Consider the following 21,191-nt stretch of genomic DNA (forward strand, 5'->3'; position numbering starts at 1 on the left):
TCAGTAGGGTGCTCATTTAACTTTCCCTGAAGATTAGTGATATTAATTTATAAAACTTAGTACACCCCAGACACAGTCAAAGCCATATTAATTAAGTGTGGTGTACCACTTCCAAATAGCATTATAATGGAATTTCCTCAGTCTTCTGTGTGTTTAACCAATTCTTAAACAAAGGTGATTTGTTTGTGTACTACACCTGTCTGGGTTGTGTTTGTAGCTCAACTTTAAGACAAGCATTTCATATAAAATTTTGAAATTTTATAGAAAATAAAAAGTATGCAAATTATATGCTGACCCCAGCCAAATTGCCAAATACAAAATAACCAGCTTACAGACAGTATTAGGGGGATTTCTATCATGTTATTAAGTATCAAAAGTATTTTTAAAGTTTACTCATGTGTTCTGTTATGCCTTGGTTAAAGCAAATTGCATGTGCAATTCCATAAAATTCCATAAAATTGCATGTGCGCAATTCCATAAAATTCCATAAATTAGGAGTGATTTTTCCATTTGTGAGTGGAGTCATACTAGCGTCTCTTTAATATATGAAACTTCTTTACAACATTTAAAATGATTTGATAGTAAAGCTCACTTTGCACTTATCTTTGTAATAGTGCCCAAATTTTGTTGAATCTACCTGGAGTGCTCAATAGAGCATTACATACCTGGAAATGCTTTTACTTTAAGCCTGAAGTATTCAATAGATTTCAATTTACTGTTCTCATATAGGAGGAAGAATTGTGTTTATTTTTCTCCTATGGCTCTTTCCTTATTTTGTCTTTCAATCCTTTCTAATCATGGAAAATAAATAAAAGCATTATATTGAAAGTATGAAACATTGATTGATCCTTTTATGTCTCATATTACTATTCGGACCTTTGTAAATTTAGAAGTTAGAAGAGGGATATGCTGATTTTTCCTATCTTCCCTTTAGCCATGTATGCTATTGGTAATGTGCAAATTTGTTTTTCCATTTGGGTAAAATCCAATCTTCCTCCAGAGTTTTAGATGCTAAGCATATGGGGGAGGTGTGATAATTCCATTTTATTATCATTATTTTAACAAACCATGTTATTTATTGATATAAGTATTGTTTTACTCCTGAAAATATAATGGACTGATTTTTTTCCTTGTGTTATTTTATAAGCTAAATACTATGAAATTTTTATATATAAAAGTGTTTTGGAGCTTGTCCTTTAGTATTTAGACATGCAATTTCCTCATTGTAAGAATTAAACAAATGTATTCAATCTGATGCTACATTTAAACTCTTAGCGCAGTGCCTGACACATAGGAAGGGCTCAGTAAATATTAACCATTGTCATTTTTATGAGAAATTAGAGATTTATTTTAAAAAGTCTTGATATTTGGTAAAAACTAAAATTTTGTGATATCTTCTATCACTGATAGAAATTTTAGATTATGTATTTACAAATTAGCTTGTAAAGTACTTAAGCTTACTATTTCCATTTATTGATGTGTTTACATTTATAATATTGATGTTACATTAATGATGTTTTGCTTAATTTCACTTCATTATAAGTTTGGCATATTAATTAAGTTGCACTTTCTTTTTTGGTGTGTAAAGAGATAAAGTGAAGCCAGGATAGTTTCTACACTTAGGAATTGGTCCTACCTGTATAGAAATCATGGCAATGAAGTAGTGACTCAGAAGATAGGTAACCAGTCCCATTTCCTAAAACAATTTTTTAAGTGTCTCCTAGTTATTTGAAATATCAAGAATTAGGGTACAAATGTACATAGGAACAGTAACTTCTGGACATATATTCTTGTGGAGATAATTTTATGTTTCTGCATTATTCCAAAGTAGGGAATGTTTATGGTAGTGAGATGTTACTCTTCTTTGTTATTATATTTTACATTCCTCCTTCTACATATTCTATATAGCTGTGTAATTACCTGTTTATAAACTTTTCTCCTCCATTTGATTGTTAATTATTTAAGGTTAAGTCCTATGTAGCTTATTTATTTTTGTATTTCCAGCATCTAATAAACTCTCCATTGCTCCTCATTTCTTTTTGTTGATCTGGGATTCCATCTAATATCATTTCCCTTCAGCCTGAAAAAACTTCTTTTACACTTTTTGTAGTACAGGTCTCCTGGAAATAGATTCTCTTTGCTTTTGTCTGTCTGAAAGTGTCTTTATTTTGCTTCCACTTATATAGGGTATTTTCACTGGATATAGAATTCTAGGATGACAGTATCTGGAAGTGTTTTTCGTTTGCTTCCATTTATAAAAGCTATTGTTATTGGATATAGAATCCCAGGATGACAGTACAGTTGATTCTTGAACAACACAGGTTTGAACTACACAGGTATACTTATATGGAGATGTTTTTCAAAAAATTGATTGGAAAAATTTTTGGAGATTTGTGACAATTAAAAAAAAAACTCACAAACCACATAACCTGGAAATAGTGAAAAAATTAAGAAAAAGGTATGTAATTAATGCATAAAATATGTGTATATACTAGTTTATTTTATCATTTGCTACTATAACATACACATAAATCTATTCTAAAAAGATAAAATTTGTCAAAACTTTCACAGACTGAGATGTTACCATTCACAGTTATAGAATGTAAGCAAACATAAAGATGCAATGTTAAAATATAACTATGTAAAATTAACTATAGTGTACACTTTACTACTGTAATAATTTCATAGTCACCTGCTGTTGCTATTGCAGTGTGCTCAAATGTTGCCAGTATCCATTTTTTTTTTTTTTTTTTTTTTTTGAGACAGAGTCTCACTTTTGTTGCCCAGGCTAGAGTGAGTGCCGTGGCGTCAGCCTAGCTCACAGCAACCTCAAACTCCTGGGCTCAAGGGATCCTCCTGCCTCAGCCTCCCGAGTAGCTGGGACTACAGGCATGTGCCACCATGCCCGGCTAATTTTTTCTATCTATATTAGTTGGCCAATGAATTTCTTTCTATTTATAGTAGAGACAGGGTCTCGCTCAGGATGGTTTCGAACTCCCAACCTCGAGCAATCCGCCCGCCTCGGCCTCCCAGAGTGCTAGGATTACAGGCGTGAGCCACCGCGCCCGGCCCCAGTATCCATTTAAAATGCTGTGGAACACTAATTATCTCTGTGTGAGCAGTTCAGCTCTCCAGTAAATTTTGTATTGCAGTAAAAAGTGATTTCTCATGGTTCCTGTGTGTTTTTCATCGTATTTAGTGCAATACTATAAGCCATGAATAACACCATGGGACCCATACAAAGTGTCACTAGTGATGCTGGAAGTGTTCCCAACAAGCAGAGAAAAGTCATGACATTACAAGAAAAATTGCTTGATGTGTCCTGTAGATTGAGGTCTGCAGCTGTGGTTGCCCTCCATTTCAGACAGTTGAAACAGATCCTGTAAAAAGATGTGTGAAGTTATGGACTTGATAAATACAGTGCAGTACTGTAAATGTATTTTCTCTTCCTTACAATTTTCTTAATGTTTTCTCTAGCTTACTTTATTGTAAAAATTCAGTATATAATACATATAACTTACAAAATACCTGTTAATTGATCTGTTTATGTTATTGGTAAGGCTTCTGCTAAATAATAGGCTATTTATTAGTGGTAAATTTCTAGGGAGACAAAAGTTATACATGAATTTTTGACTATGCAGGGGTTTGGCACCCCTATCCCTTGCATTTTTCAAGAGTCAACTGTACTTTCAGCACTTTAAAGATGCCATTCCGTGTCTTTTTTTTTTTAATATGCCTTATTGTGAGTTGACATTCCATTGTCTTTTGCCACCATTGTTTCTGGTGAGAAATTACCTGTCATACCATTTCATTTTTCTCCTGTATATAATGTATTTTTATTTCTCTGGTTGCCCTTTTATGTTCGCCCTTTATTTTTAATTTTCAGCAGTTTGACTATGAAGTGCTTAGGTGTATGGATTTTTTAAATGTATTTTTATGGGTTTACTGAGCTGCTTGGATCTGTAAGTTGAGATATATATATATATATGTATGTATATGTGTGTATATATATATAAATTAATTTCCAAAAGTTCTCAGTCATCTCCTGAAGTATTTCTTCTGCACCATTTCCATTCTCTCTCCTGCTTTTGGATCCCAGTTACACTTGTGTTACAATATTTGATGTTGTGTCATTGATTTTTTTGCTCCATTCTTTTTTTTCCTTTTTCTTTTCTCATTATTTTTTCTCTTTGTCATTCAGTTTGGATAGTTTCTATTGATCTGGTATTCAGGTTCACTGATTCTTTCCTCAGCTGTGTCCAGCTTACTGTTAAGTCCATCTAATGAGATCTTCATTTTTGATATATTTTTCATTTCTAATCGATCTGATTTTTTGTTTTTTTTGGAAGTTCCTGTGTCTTTGTTGCTGAAATTCCCCATCACATATGTGTGTGTGGTGTCTACTCTTTTCATTATCTCTTAGCATTTTTATCACTCTTAACTGCCTGTCTGGTAATTCCAACATGTGGGCCATTTCTAAGTCTGCTTTTTAAATTATGGGCCATGTTTTCTTGCTGCTCTGTGTGTCTAGAAATATTTATTATATGGTGGACACTTTAAGTGTAATAGAAACAGAAGTAAATAATATTTCTTTCTAAGACAGGAAATACCTTCCTTTTTCAGGTTGTTGGAGTTGGAGGACTGGGTCCATTTGATATCTAGTTGAGCTGCGTCTGGGCTTTGTAGTTCCTTTAGTTTGATTCATCTCATCTGTGGCTTCACATGTTTTGAGGACTTGGGATCTGAGCATTAATTAATGAGAATCTGGCAATCTACTTTTTGGATTTACAAATAAACTACTAGCTTTCACAACTATAGGATATTTCTTTCTGCTTTAAAGTTCTGATGCCCATTTTTAGGGTTTATGTAGAATTCTTTTTTTGTTTTCAGTTCTATGTCTGGCTCTCTGTTTCTTCAGGAAATCTCTCTCTGACCTGATATTCTTCCCCCAGCCTTTGGACAGAAGCTGTCATGTACTTTTTGAAGGCCCAGAATGTGTCCTGGGGATTTCTTTCAGGACTCCAGCCTAGTCCACAGCCTTTGGAGGGCAGCTCTTTGCAGTTGGGTGAGGCCTCTCATGCCTTGGGTGGGTCTCACTCAGCTTTCCTGTTCTGTTCTCAGCCGTTGGCATACTAGCCACATGCTGTGGGTGAATACTCAAAGGAAAAAGAGATGGTCTGAGGTGCAGACTTGCTGCGTGGCTGGGGCTTCATGATTGGAGCTCTTTGGAATTCTGATCTCTTATGCCTGCATCCATACAGCTGTCAGTAGTTCATTAAAAATTTGGCTGACTTAATCTTCCCCAACTGTTTGGGATGAAAGCAGCTTTTTACTTCCTGGTATTTAATTCTTGTAGGTTTCTTTGTGTCCTTAGCTTTCTGATGGGTTAAAAACAATACAAGTACAGTTTTGTGGCTTTTGCTAGTTTTGATTGTTAGGATGACAGCAGTGGTGTTTTGTGACTATTTTCTAAATACTATAGGAAGCTGTTATATTCTTAGTACTTTAACATTTAGACCATATCACATGGACCATGAGTGAGTATAATCCATAGTATTTTACCTAGGCATCATTTTCATAGTAAATTTAGAGACTTATTTTGAAAGATATTATCTTCATATCTCATTATTTGAAGAAATCCTATTTCTTTAGTGAATTCAATAATCAATACTGTGACTTATTGTTCTTTTAAATTGAGACTTTTCAGTGTCATATTTTTTTGATGGCTATACTAGCTCTGTCCAATGGAAATTCTGTGATGATGGAAGTGTTCTCTATGTACTTTGACTAATGTGGTAGCCAGTAGCCACAGTGGCTCTTGAACACTTCACTGAACCTAATGTCATTCAGTTTAATTTAATCATTATACATAGTTAGTGGCTGACATAATGAACAATACAGGTATACACACTATACATATGGTAAAAAATAGTAGCTTAATAATGTATACAGCAATGGCGAACAATTCACAGAATTATTGATTTTGATATTTAAGTGTACATCTATTCTTGATACCTGCTTTAGTTTAAGACTTTTTGCCTTTTTGATTGTTGAAACATTGCTTGAGTTAAAATGTACTAATCTTGGCTTTTTGTGAGGAATAGAACTTGTGAAAGTCAAACAATTTTGAATGAATTGATAATTAGCTTTGTAAACTAATATCTATGCTTTCTCAAACTTCAGCAAGCTATTTGATGATCTAGTTGTAGAAGAAGAAATCCCATTACAACAAAAATCTAGCTTTCTTTCCTAAGGTTTTAACCAGTCTGCTCTGTAGATGTTTAGGAAGTTCACATACAGACTAGCCTGAGCAAAGAGAAATGTGTTATCAGGCCAAAACGTTGTGACGATATAAGTAAAATTCAAATCTCAAAATTCCTAAATTATGCCCTCCCAACCCCAGAAGATGATATGCGTTATGAAAAGGACAGTGGACCAAAATGTCAATAGAGGGATGGGGGACGGGACACTGAGTTCTGGTTTGGTGCCACTACTGAACGAGCTAAGTTACCTTTGTGAAACTGATTAATTTGCTAATCTATAAAGCAAAGGTTAGCAAATCTATAGTTGTGTGATTTTAAGATTAGGAAGAATCTTTTGAGGTTGCCTGATTTCTCTTTTGAGATAGAATGATTACTGAAAACTTTTTACCACTTCTTATATTTATTATTATTTTTAATTTTAAAGATTCCAGTGTTGAATACCTCTTGATGAGTTACAGTGAAAATGTGATTGGTCTTGTTTTTGTTTTCCATTTTGGAATTAGTTAAATGTTGTTGGGAAAGGAAATACTTACATGCGTGCCATTTTATCTTTATTTGTAGCGGGACAAATTTGCCAGTATAAGAATTCCAGGGGGCAAGAAAGAGAGACCTCCTCTTCCCAACCTGAAGACTGCATTTGCAAGCAATGATTGCTCATCAGCATCTTTAGAGGTGATGGAAAACATTCCAAAGCCACTGTCAGAGAATGAACTCTTAGACCTTTTTGAAAAGATGATGGTAAGAATTTTGATGCTTTATAAAGTCTTTGAAGAAAAAGCCTTAGCTTTTGCTCATGTTAATGGAACACTAAGTCATGTTCCACATTCCATTGGACTTGATGTTCCAATGTCCAATGCTAAGATAGTGCTTTAGCCGTAGGGAGCTTTTGGATTACAAACATAAGAATCTGAAGAAAAACAACACACCAGTTTTTGGCATCATATAGGGTACATAAAAACAAACACTCTAAAGTATCAAATGGTATATTCTTGTGTCAAATGGATTATCTAAGTGGTCTGTCAGGGTTCAGTTGATTTTAGAAGGATGGTTAAAGTGCTCTGCTGTTTGCATTGTTGTATGCCGAATTTTGGACCTTGTTTTATTCCTTTCTTAATTCTCAGGATAACTAGGTTCCACAACATGTATATCTGTAGAGACTTGAACTCACTTGTTTTAAGATGTGCCTTTTCTGGTAGAGACACGTAGTGCCATTTGGGGACTTTTTCAGTTCTCAATTATGATGATTCTCCGACTGATTGAGCATTTGGCTTTTAAGCCAGCTGAACTAATTTGACCAATAACCCACATGTATTAAGTATATGCAAACCATTTACCACAGATTAATGCTAATTTCATCTAAATAGATTTATTTACATATATAGTTCCTACCTTTTAAGTTACTATCTCCTAGGATTCAAAACAAACAATTTGAAAAATTAAATGAGTAAGAAATGCCAGAAGGTATTAATAATTAAGTTCTAAGTTCAGGGAAGGAAAAAAAATTACTTTAATTTTTGAGATAACTAATTAGCTTCAGGGGAAACCAAAATGGACAGGATATTATAGTGGTTTAGGGAAATTTAGTAGAGGGATGAACTGGAGCCAGGTCTTATCTCATGAAAGGATTTGGATAAGCAGAAGGAAGGGCACTCTCTTGAGGAAAACACAATGGCAAAGACATGGAGGTAGGGTACACATAGCTCAAGGGGCACCAGTGAGAGGTGGGAAAAATAAGATTGGAATGATAAATTGGGGAAGATTATGAAAAGATTTTGTGTGTCATTCTGAGGAGTTGTGTATTATTTCTGAATTGTGATTTAATCTATATATGTTTATTCTTTCACCTATTGGTTTTGACAGCCTTACTAATTTTAGGGAAATTAATGCATTCACCTATTTAGAGTATAAGATGTTCATGAAATGTTAATAGTTGGTCTCTTCATTGTTTGACTGGAATGTACAATTTATTTGCCATTACATTGCTTTATTTTCTATTTATCACAATTATGTGTGTCCAGTGCTACACATGGATCTTTAGAAGACTACAGAAAGAAAGAATGCCTAGTTTGTGTCTTTATATGCTTTTTATTAAGTGTCAGTGATTTCTAACTTTTTGTCATTGAGCATACATTTTATTAGTATTTTTCTGCATGAACCTTAGGCTGGGGAAACTCTTCTATTATATCAGCTCTTGATGAAGTACTAATTTTAGTTTCAGTTAGGTACAAGTGTATAACTCTTTATTCACTTTTGGCACCATAAGTTGATATAATTTCAGCCAAGAATAACCTTTTTTGTCTGGCCTTTGCCTCTGTTAATGAGGCTTATGTGAAGGTAGTTCTTTTTAGTATTCTCCTTGAGGACTAGAGATGGCAAAGTACGCTTTCTTCCCTCTCATCCATGCGCCATATGTGGAATCATTCACCTAAATTATCTGTGTGATTCTGGGATGGTACTTTTATTCACTTGTCACTACCTTATTACAAATTTTTATTATAATTGTAGTTGTCATCTAAGTAAGCAGAATAAGTAGCCCATTGATGTTAAATATTTATGAAGGCCACATTTTATTATCATAATCAGTTAAAAGTCAACTACCTAGAAAGTACTAAGTACAGTTTATAGTATTTTTGTTACTCTTAGCCAAGAGAGGGGTAAGATTATCAATTTTAATAGTATGTACAGGGCAGATGAATATTGGCATTTTTGAAGTCTTTACAGAATACTTGTTAAATAACTGGGGGAGGGGTAGATCACTTGTTAAACCTTAAACAGGTTGTGGGCAGTAGATCTTTTGTGATCAAACTCTCACTTTACTCAGCAGAAATAAAATGAAATTGTTGCTTTCTCAGGGCTGTCCAATTTGTTAAATAATAATTTAGTCACAACTAATGTCTTTTTCAAAAATAAGGAAAAGTTTCTTTCTTTAATGATTCCTTGGGTATATCACAATACTCTATAGGAAAAACCTGCTGTTGATTCTGAAACTGAAAGGTCTTTGAAGCTGAGAAGGCTATTTTTCCTTTTTAAAATGTGGATTAGGATACTTTTCAAGCTTTTCAGGGTATCGCAGTTTTGACTGTTTTCACTGTTTCTATATCTGTGGAGGATGCTAGATTTAAATTAGGTTTGATTTTTGGCTTGCACATACTTGTAACGTTTTTTATTAATAAAAATTCTCTTGAGAAGTAACATTGAGTAATCATCCATGTTGACCTTTTGGCATTTGCAACTACAGAGGTTTTGTACCATTTAAAATTTACATCTGGATTTGTTCTTTTGGCATTGGGCAGTTTTAAAAATAATTATTCTTATTTATCATTATCAGATTGGGCGTGGTGGCTCACGCAGTGGCTCACATTGGAGTGCTAGTGCTCTAATCCTAGCACTGTGGGAGGCCGAGGCAGGCAGATTGCTCGAGGTCAGGAGTTCGAAACCAGCCTGAGCAAGAGTGGGACCCCCTCTCTACTATTAACAGAAAGAAATTAATTGGCCAACTAATATATATAGAAAAAATTATCCGGGCATGGTGTCGCATGCATGTAGTCCCAGCTACTCGTGAGGCTGAGGCAGGAGGATTGCTTGAGCCACTCTAGCCTGGGCAACAAAGTGAGAGTCTGTCTCAAAAAAAAAAATAAAATAAAAAAGTATTTAATAATTTTTACATGAAGTAAAAATTTTGTTTTGAAGAACACCTCTTTTTCCTCCTAAAGATAGTCCTTTGAAAGACTGTGCTGATTGGATTACTTAGTGAATGTGAAGTAGAGTGTAAAACTTCAACATTTGTACTCATTTTACTTAGTAAATTGATTTGCTTGGCTCTGGGTAATCTAGTTTCCATGTGCTTTCATAAAGTAGTGATGAATTTTTTGTTCTAATTCTTAAGGGCTTGTCTCTCCCCCACCCCTCTCCCTCCTGTATATTTGTCTTTCTGTGAAAGTTGAATTTCTAGCTGAAAGCTAATCTTGGTTTCTGTATGGTTATTAGATAGTGAAACAGTTGTGTTCATCACTGTATATACAGCTTTGATTTCTGAAGTTTATTTTGGTGATTATTGTTGAACTCTTTGTGGATATCTCTGAGTAGTTTTTTTGAATAAGGTGAACATGATAAATATAAGCTGAAAGTGACTTGTTTATTCCAGCTGTTGCCTCTTTAACCCATCCCTCTCAGCTTATTTTGTTGTAACTCTGGCAAAAATCTCAGGCAAGAGCCAAAGTTTTCCTGTTGGTTTCAGATAACAGTAACCTTAGCTTCATATAAATAACTTAATTTCCATCCAAAGAAAGCTGCTCCTTTTGTCCCTTTCAAGCTTGTTCCATTTCTAAGAACCTCTACTAGAGGTGGTTGTTGGGGTGTGGTTGGCCTCTTCTGGTTCCCCACCTTGCTTTTCTGTTCTTCCCTAATCTCTAGTCCAACTCTGTCTCCTCTGGGATTAGATTGGAGGTGGGGGAGGAGGAACAAGCACTTGCTGGTTTAGGGTATCTATAACCTGTCATTGGTGCCTAGGGTATTATATTAATTTCTTGTTGATACTGTAAAAAATTACCATGGATTTAGTGGTTTTAAACAACACAGATTTATTATAGTTCTGTAAGTCAGAAATCTGGGTTGGCCTGACTCCTTCTGTAGTTTTCACGGAGCTAAAATCAGTCTTAGCTGGCTGGGCTCTTATCTGAGGCTTTGGGAAGAATCTTCTTCCAACTTCATTCAGGTTGTTAGCAGAATCCAGAAGCCAGTCCTCAGTAGGACTGAAATTCCTGTTTTTTTTTGCTGGCTACCAGCCACCCTTAGTTTCTAGAGGCCTTTCTCCTATCCTTCATGTGTGCCCCTTCATCTTCCATGAATTGAATCCATCTCTTGCTTAGAATTTCTCCAAATTCTGCTTCTGCTGTATCACTCTTCTGCCCACTTCAGAGAAAGTTTTCTGCTTTTAAGGGCCTGTGATTAGGTTGGATTTACCCAGATAATTCAAGATAATTTCCCTATTTTAAGGTTTGTCACTTTAATTATATCTACAAAGTCCCTTTTGCAATGTGTTATAAATATTTTACAGGATCCAGGGATTAGGGTGGTGGACATCTTTGGGAGAGCCAGTCTGCTTACCAAAGATGTGGAAGATTACAAATGCTGATTCTTTGCTTTTGTGGTATTTTTATATCCCTTACCTTTCTCCCAATCTCACCTATAATACTCATGTCTGGTGACTTCTCCTTTGGCCATCTGCCCCTGTCTTCTATGAGTCAATTCTTTTGCTGGGATCACCTTTTGGCTGCAGTACCTCTTAGACAGCTCAGACCTGCATCTTCCTTGGGGTCCATATCCTGTGTATGGGAAGCTAATGTATCCTTTATCTTGTTCCCTCCAGAGCCTGCCTTCTATTAATACAAAGATTATATTACATCTGGATATTTCTACCCATAGCTTTTAATTTTTGCTATTGTTTGTTTCAGATTCTTACCCTTCTGTTTGCAGCATGTGACACCGCTGTTTTCTCTTATTGGCATTTCTCTTTTTGCTTTGGATACTGTGGCACTTCCTTTCCCTTTCCTGATTTTCTTCATCCCTGGCCAGTTTCTACTTTACTTTCCATGTCTCCTCTTCTGTGTATACTTTTATTTCCTCTGAGTGTTGCCTCCATGGCTCTTGTCTTCATACACTTTGGTTTTCTACACATTCCTCCTGGGGGATTGGAAACTTTCCGTGTTGTAGAGTATCCTCTATATTCTGACAGCTTTCTCTGTTTTCTGCTGAAGAGCAGTCACAATCCAGCTCTCTAAAAGATGCTGAACCCCTCAACACATCAGAAACCGAACTCATCATAATTCATCCTTTAAAAAAAATCAACAAAGCTCCTGCTCCTCCCTTAATTCCCTGTCTCAGAAGCCCACTCTGAAATCTGAGTAATACTTGATCCCAGTAGGGAATTGGTTACATCCATTTACTTCTCTGTCCTTATTAGTTCCTAATTTTATTTCTCTCCTGCTTTAGTTCACACTTTCATTTACTCTTATCTGTGCTGTTGCAGTTGCCTCATCCTTTCATCCTTTCGTGCTTCTACTAGAGAACTCTTTCTTGTTCATTCTTTAAATCTTAGCCCAAACATTACTCTTCTTTAATATCTTTCCATGGTCTCCCAGAGGTAGGCATTCCTTAAACCCGCTTCTGATAGCTGCTTATATATGAGTCCTTTATGGAATTCATTCTTTTATTTTTTATTTTTTGGGGTATCTGTCTCTCCATTAGGCTAAATCCATGCAGTATCATTCCATTGGTTTATCATCCTAAACAAATGTCTGTTGAATTAAGTGTAACTTCTAACTTTTAAGATTTCTGAGATATTAAATTTCTCTTCACCTTAGACCCTGTACTAGATGAAGATTAGCTTTACTTGCTGGTCTGCCCAATAACACAAAAAAGGATAAAATAATGAACGGAAGAGAGATTTCATACATTCATACCTTTGCTCATTTTCTTTCACTATCTATTGAGAGAATGAAAGCTATGTAAGAAAGGCCATCTGTCAGGATGCCATCATTAACAGGCATTAAATGAGTGCCAATGATATAAAAATCATTCTGACAAAAATTACTTAAATTTTGGACTTCTTGTCCAGAATTGTTGTAAGCGTGGAAAATATGGCCTGATAAAATTGCACAAAGTACTTAAGTATGACTAGTGATGCTCTAATATTTCTCAGGAAGATGTTTATCAGGCTTTATCATAATGTAGGAGAAAGCACATTTATAAAATGCCATCATCATCTCTTAAATATGTGTTTGAAGTGTCTCCTGGGATTAAGAGCTTAGATGATCTGTCTAATACATATATTGACTTTTTAGTGTGGGGAAATGTAGTGTAGATAATACTAAAGGCATTCACATTTGCTTTTGAAACAATTTCAATATATAATATAAAGTAGAATCTGTTTTTGTTTAGCAGTGTTTTCTTTATTTATTGAGTATTTCAGGCATCCAAAAAAATATAGAACATAGTACAACAAATACCACCACAGATGTAATTGAAATTCTTTTTGTAGTCCTTCCAATACCTTTCTTTCCTCTTCCTTTCTTCCCTGAGGTGAACAATACCTGGAATTTGATGGTTTTCATTCCAGTACATTAAAAAAACCTTTTTTCTAGCCTGGCTCAGTGGCTCATGCCTGTAATCTCAGCTACTTGGGTGGCTGAGGCAGGAGGATCACTTGAGGCCAGGAGCTTGAGACCTGCTTGGGCAACATAAAGAGACCTCATCTCTTTAAAAAAAATAAACTTTTTTCTGTGATAATTATAAATGTACAGAAGAGACTGTTTTTCCTCTGAACCATTTCAAGGTAAGTTGCTGATTCAATGTATATTTCCTACAAATAAAGACATCCTCCTACATAACCATAATACAAACACCAAAATGAGAAAGTTATTAATAACACTAGTCAGTTTCTACCAGTGACAATCTTCAGACACTATTCAAGCTTTACCAATAGTACCAATAATGCCCTTTATGTTAATAACAAAAGAATCTTGTTTAGAATCATGTGTTGCATTATGTTGTCATGTTTTTAAAATGTTCCTAAATCTGGAATAATTCCTATCTTTTGTTTCATGAATTTGACACTTTTGAAGATTCAAGGCTGGTTAATTTGTAAAATGTCTCTCAGTTTGCATTGGTATTATAAGACTTAAGTTTTGTAGGTGAACAGATGTAAACAGGATACCTCTTACTTTAAACTAGCAGTCCCCACCTTTTTGGCACCAGGCACTGGTTTCATGGAAGATAATTTTTCCACGGACTGGTGTTGTGGGGGGATGGTTTCAGGATGATTCAAGCATGCAACCTAGATCCCTCAAATGCACAGTTTACAGTAGGGTTCATGCTCCTATTAGAATCTAATGCTGCTGCTGATCTGACAGGAGGCATAACTCAGGTGGGGTGATGCATGTGATGGGGAGTGGCTATAAATACAGATGAAGCTTCACTCACTGGCCTGCTGCTCACCTCCTGCTGTGTAGCCTGGTTCCTAGTCTGCAGTCTTAGGGTTGGGAACCACAGCTTTAAAGAATTTATTTTTTTCTGATCACAAGTGAGTTTGAACATCTTTTCACATGCTTATTGGCTGTTTGGGCTACTCATCTGTGAATTTCTTCTGCATATCTGTAGTGTTATTGGTCAAGTTTTTGCAGATGTGTGAGTTTCTTTCTAAGGTTTAATTTTTGTCCATTACTTGGCTCATCCATGTCTGCATTTATATTTATTGTCCTAATATATATCTATTGTCTTAATTACTGTAGTTGTATGATAAACCTTGATATCTTAAGACCCCTTTCTCCTATTCAAAATCACCTTGGCTATTCTTGGCCCATGGCTTTTTCATATTAATTTTAGAATCCATTAGTTAGATTCTATTATAAATCCTGTTGGGATCTGGATTGGAATCACAATGAATTTATTGATTAATTTTAGGCAAAATAGATACCTTTGTGATATTAAGTTTTCTCAGCTACACACATTGTATATACATTTATATCTCAATGTATTTATTTATTTATATTTTTCTGTTCCTGAAGAGTAAAAAGTTATAACTTTCTCCCTAAAGATCTTTTATGACTGCTGTTCCCAACTCCCAGGCTGAGGACTGGTACTGGTCCATTAGCTGTAGATGAGCTATGGGCGACTGAGCTAAGCTTCATCTGTATTTCCAGCTGATCCCCATCGCTTGTGTCAATGCCTGAGCTCCAACTCCTGTCAGTTCAGCAATGGCATTTGATTCTCTCAGCGCAAACCCTATGGTAAACGGCATGCTTGCGTGCTCCTTATGGGGATCTAATGCCTGATGATCTGAGGTGGAGCTGAGGCGATGATGCTAGTGCTCGGAGCAGCTGCAAAATCATCTTGAAAGCATCCCTTCCCCCTCCACCTCCTTACTCCTACCTGCCACCTGTGGAAAAATTATATTCCATGAAACTGGTCCCTGGTGCCAAAAAGGTTGGAGACTGCTGTTTATGAGACATCATTTATGAGATTTATTCCTAGGCTTGTTGCTAACATATAAGTATCTTTAAAAAAATTTTTATTAAGAATATTGTAATTTTTAATTGATTTTTTTGTGTGTCCAGTAACCTTACTGAATGCTAATTAGTTTTTATTATTTGTATATTTTCTCATATTATGTTCTCATACATGTTCTATGTACACAATCAGAATATATGTGAATATATATTGTTTTCCTATTTCTATTATTTCATTTGATTATTTTTCTGAATTAATTGCACTGAGTGTGTTGCATAATAAAAGAGTCTTCTTGACTCTTTACCAGTCTTCTTGACTGTTTTGAATGCTTGTTTTTCAGATCTGAGATTTAACTCCACATATAATTAAAAATAAAAACAACCTGAAATAGGAGAGTTAGAAGCTACTCATTCTTGAAAATGTCTGTGCTTCTGTCTAATACCTATCTTGCCTTCCAAAAAGTTTTTTATGCTCTCAAAATGAAGATCAATACGGCCAATTCTGTGTTTTTTTGCCTGCTAACCCCAGAAAATAATGTCTTAACTTTCTCTGTTCCAGAAGTATTTAATATAGGTCTTCCAGAAATTTCATTTTACTTACTCAAGTTGGTTAGTCCCTCACTAGATTAGACTTCCTATAGCATAGATGCTTGATCCTGTTAATTTTTTATCCTTTAAGCTGAGTATATCCTCCATTACTGATTAAATGAGTGACTATGTACATTTTCTATTTTATTTGCTGATTCATTAGATCAGTTTTCCACTCTTTTTATCAGAACCATATTTTATTCGACTATGCACATTTGACCTTGTTTTTGTCCCTTTAGTGCCTTCACAGTACATATTATTTAGTCATGTATTATGGTATGAGTTGATCTGTTTCTTTCTGCTTTGGTAATACTGTGTTTAAGCAATCAAATGATATAAATCAGTCCCACAGAGTTAAATATCAAGATGCCATTGTGTTCTTCTGAGATTTGTAGTCAATTCAGTAGCATAGACATCTTCGCCTGAGATAAACTTAAGGTCGGGAGGAAGAAAGAGCTCAAGTGAACTGATAAAATCAAATGCGACTATGTACAATTGATACTTTTAGGTATTGTTGGTGACAGCTTCCTAAGCTTTTTCCATGTTGCCACTCTTTGGGTACACACTAATGACAGTTTTTCTTTTTTTCTCTTTAATACTTGGTGTTAAGGATTTATGCACAGCTATTACTTTAGTCAGATAAATGAATGCCTGTTGTGTTGAGTGTGCAAGGAATATCTTAAGGGTCACTGGGAGTCTGAATGAAAAGAAAAACCAACAAGGACCCCTCTGTGTTAATTCTCTAAGTGTTCATTAGCTGCTATAGATTCCTTCCAGCAGTTTATTTCAAGTATTAGTATTCTTTAAAAACCTACTTTTCTATATTATAAGCAATTTTTATTTTTTACAAACTAAAAAAGTATATTTAGGGTTGACCAGATAAAGTGAGAGAGGTTCTGTGAGAATGCTTTCTTTTGATCTATTAGTTGTCACTGTTTTCCCTCTCCATTGGGTAGAAACTGAAAATTCAGGGAAAAGTGGCTTAAAAGCAATTTAAGTAATAATCTAAATATGAGGAGGAAGAAGAGGGAGAGAGAGAGAATATAGTTGTGTAAGGCAATTTTCGAGTTGATTCATGGGTTGTGTTTGTCAGGAGGATAATGTCAATGTTTAGTTGTTTCTTCTAGATCCAGATAAATGAGAAAATAAATGATTTAGGAGAATTGGATTTTGCCTGGTAGGATTTTGCAGCACCAATAAAATGGTTAGAGAGAGGAATTTTAAAAGGAGAAATGTTATGGTAATGTTTCAGCACACTGTTTCACCACTTAGGAGGTGTGCAGATACATCCTTCCGCAACTGTAAAGGCCTTTTCCTAGTCTCATTTTCTTCCTTAGAAAACTTGGCCCTTGTAGCTAAAAATCACATGACCATTTTATCCTCTATGTAATTTATGAAGAAATGGTCATTCACTTAGAAAAGTTGAAAAGCAAGTAAATGAATGAAATTCCTTTTAATCAATGGCAGTGTTTTTATCTGCAGGATTACATAACGATTGTCTGTGGTTGTAAGCGCTCATGCATATGCTTAAACAGTTCCAGCAAGGTTATATTCCAAAATAAATTAGAGTTGTGCAGCTCCCTGCATATTCATCTCATTTCTTGTCTGTTCTGCTAAAATTTGTAGTATATGAAAGAAAAGTGATACTTAAGTTTCTTTTCTTTTCTTTTTTTTTTGGTTCCTTGATCCTGGCATTAGGATAAATTGAAATTTGGTTTTCGATTGAGATAGTTTGCACTCTGTCCATAAACTTCAGTTAGAATTTTTGGTTAAATAAAAGTGCTTAGAGTTCATTGTCAGTTTATGGGTAAATGTCATTTTTTTGGCTGCTGTCCTGTTTGTAAGCTAGCTGTCTGGCTTCCTATCAATTTTAATGGGAAATGAGTAAAGATACTGTGGATACCACAGTGACAATTCAACTCCACTATTGGTAAAACCAAGAAATATAATTTTATTATAATCACATTTATGTAAAAAACTATTTTAAAGGTTTATATAAGGACATAGTAAAACTAGTGGGCAAAAGATAAGCTATTTAATAGCTTCAGTATATTTATAGGGATCTTGAATATAAAAAAGTATTAATAATGTTAATTCCAAGTTCCAGGTTCTTGGTAGTATTTATCTTTTAGTTTTCTAATTATATCTAAACCCAACTTAAGAATAAAAGTTATTAAATTTCAGAACTAATTAGAATTCATTTAGTCTGCCCTATTTGAGAGTGTAGAATGACCTCAAATCAGGTCATGATATCCTCTATTTTTTTATTTGGCACTAAACCATTCATGGTAGTAAAAACTTACCTTAGGGTAGTGATAAACATCAGCAAGACCTTTTGACATTGTGTAATGTGGAAGATGAATTTAACGTGGTTAAGAACAGAATTACACTTTTGGAAGAACTCTGGATAAAATTGTGCTTATAGGATGTTCTAAAGTCTCAGGAGAGGGACTTATGAGATCATTGTAGACCTCTTAAGGTGCTTAACCAATTTGTGGTTCCTTGTAATAAAATGTTAGCAAAACCAAGACTGCTATCAAGGATAATTATGTTGACTTTAACTCATGAAACAAAACATCATAGCATTGAAATCAGATGATTTCATTAATAAGAATTAATGCTCGGTTTTGCTATTGTGGTGCTTCCAATTTTATCTTCCAATATTATGCTTATCGATCCATATGATTATTTTGATCTATTATAACACTATTTTTCCAGTATTCATTTTGTAACTCTAGTCATGCCTCTGCCTGTCCATAGTGTTTTTCTTTTTTGGCTGAGTTATCTTGCACCTGACCATCTTCCACAAGTTGCTGCTTGTATATATTCACTTAATTCTCCAAATAGTCAATCATTTTAAATTTAATCTGATTCTCCATGGTGTTAACTGTCCCACTCAACTAGATGTATGTAAATTTAACGAGCATGCTGTCTTGTAAAAATCCATATCCATGAATGAAAATATTGACTTTAACGTTTGTAATTCAGTTGAAAAAATGTCCACTCTCTGGTTGCTATTCTCTGCTTGATTGCTCCTTAGTGCTCTAATGCACGTATGTGCACAGGTATTAATATTACATCTTTTCTCCCTCTCAGGTTTGCCAAAGACAATGTGGAAAATATTTCTTTTATACCAATATTTTATCTAGTATGGAGTCAAGGTGCCTAAACACAGTAGGAAACTGGTAATTTCCTGGTTTGTAGGAACTTCTGGCTCCATCCAATTCATAGGAAGAATCTTTGGAATATCTTAATGTCTGCTTGTTTGACCTGGTTTCCAGGTCATGGCTGCCACTGACTATTGGGTGTCTTTGTGCAAGTTACCAAAAGATGTATCTTTTCATGCCTCCAGGTGGACACTGCACCACAAAGAGTCACACAGATTGGTGAATGCAGTTGGGCTGAAGGAATTTCAGCCCCATTCACTCCTTGATCAGGTCTTGCTTGTCAGGGCTGAATCGTATAGCGACCCTCTTCTAGGTCACTGAGGTTTGGTATGGTTCTGTTTGTGTTTCCTGTAAGAATGATGGATTTTAGCTTGGCTGGCCCTCTGTCATTACCACTGCCTGAATATTTCTACCTCTGAAGCTACAACTCATTCTCGTCACTGTTGTCTGAAGATTCTTGCAAATCTTCTAGGAGCAGCAGTTGTTCAGTGTTCTAGGCTGGAGCTGTGAGTATTACCTCTAGCTCCAGTTCCATCTACCAGAAAATTATCTGCATCTCATATGTTTGTCTTCAATTTATCCAACAAATATTTAAAAAGTGACCCCTGTGGTCTATGTGATATGAAAGAGGCAGCAAGTATAGAAAAATTTATTTTAAAAGTTATCTGTGAGGGAGAAGGAGAAAATCATGCATAAAGGAGAGCGAGAGTTGAGGGAACGTTCTTCTTTTTTTCCTTTAATCCATTAAAGACTAACATATTTATATATTGATACCCACCCAACTGAGAATAGTTTAGTAAAATATATTAGAACAGGATAATTGATGTGCAATGTCCTTTTTAGGAGGTGGGAAGAAAGAGGATCCCATGCATAAATGAATGTGATTGTCTTTGAATTCATGGCAGGGATCAGTAAGGAAAGAGATTATGTGCAAATAAATTGGTAAAACAGTAAACAGGATATTGATATCTTTCTTTTCACAGAGAGACTGAAATTTGCTTATTGAGAATGACAGGTAGAAGTGGTAGTTTCATAGTTCCTGGAGAATAGCAAAAGTTTAAATTAAGTAACTTAGGGAATGTGAAAAGAAGAGACCAGTAGGATTTCCCATAAATGTTGTAGGAATTGGTGAATCAAATAATTGGCTTGCACTGGAGAAAATGGAAGGGTCAAGAAACTGGAGGTTTTTGGGGGGTCAGGAAAAAGTTGGTCTGGGAATAGGAACTGTGAAAAGATGGAAGATTGAGGTCAGATATAAGGATTATGGAGATCTTGGAGATGCCTGAGTTGGAGCAGTTTTTAGATAATGAAAAGGTCCAAGTGTGGTCACAAGGACTGGAGCTCAGGATGGTGCAGAAACAAAGGTTGCTGGTGGTGAGGAAGCCAAGGACGCTCTGGGGCCATCGTGGGTGATAGCAAGGCATTGGGTGTCAGAGGAATCAACCCGAGGGATTGGCAATGTAAGCATTCAGTCAGATAGTATTAGCCCCCAAGGAAATGGAATTTTAGATGATAATGGAGATAAATGATATGGAAATAAGAATGGGAAGTTAAGATAGACCAGAGTTCAAATCTAAGCTATAGGATGATGGTCATCTTAAATAATTTTCCTAAACCTCAGCTCTTTGATTAATAGAAGGGATACCTCAAATGGTTATTATGATTAAATAAATAATGCTTATGTTAAGTGTTTAGCACAGTGCCTGGCTCAAGAATTTAACCATTATTTAAGATTACAGGAATATTAGGGGTATTTATGAAATGGTTGGGTGAGAAGGATGGTTCACAGAGCAGGTTTGGAATGAAAATGGGAGGAAATGTGAGCAACCTGAGAAGTTTGGGTTTTGAATGAAATTTTTTTGCTTGTGTCTTAACCGAATCCTTCCTCTCAGTAGCCTTGGATTTGTCTTGATTGTGGATTCTTTACCCACCCTGCCCCAAACTCCTATCAATTTAGTGTGTATTTACTGTAGCCAAGTTCTCCACAATCCTATTTTTTTAATTTAGGTTTTGCTTGGGGGTTCCTCATCTTTTATGACCTTGATACTTTTGAAAAATCTTGGTTAGTAATTTTGTAGAATGCTCTCAATTTGAGTTTGTTTGATTTTTTTATTTTTTTCTTGTGATAGCTTGAAGTATATTTTGGGAAGTATTCATAGATATGAATA

The 21,191-nt window shown here is 35.2% G+C and overlaps 1 protein-coding gene across 2 annotated transcripts in view; it reads left to right on the forward strand.

Moving 5' to 3' along the window:
* The window catches only part of DIAPH3 (diaphanous related formin 3), a 467,480-nt gene that overhangs the window by 43,861 nt on the left and 402,428 nt on the right, over positions 1-21,191 (forward strand). For both annotated transcript variants that reach the window (XM_076009404.1, XM_076009403.1), the window contains one exon: positions 6,825-7,001. In XM_076009404.1, coding sequence (XP_075865519.1) covers positions 6,825-7,001 — 177 coding nt within the window. The remainder of the gene's footprint in view (positions 1-6,824; positions 7,002-21,191) is intronic.

Source organism: Microcebus murinus, chromosome 13 (genome assembly GCF_040939455.1).
Source record: "Microcebus murinus isolate Inina chromosome 13, M.murinus_Inina_mat1.0, whole genome shotgun sequence".
NCBI classification, from domain to species: Eukaryota; Metazoa; Chordata; class Mammalia; order Primates; family Cheirogaleidae; genus Microcebus; species Microcebus murinus.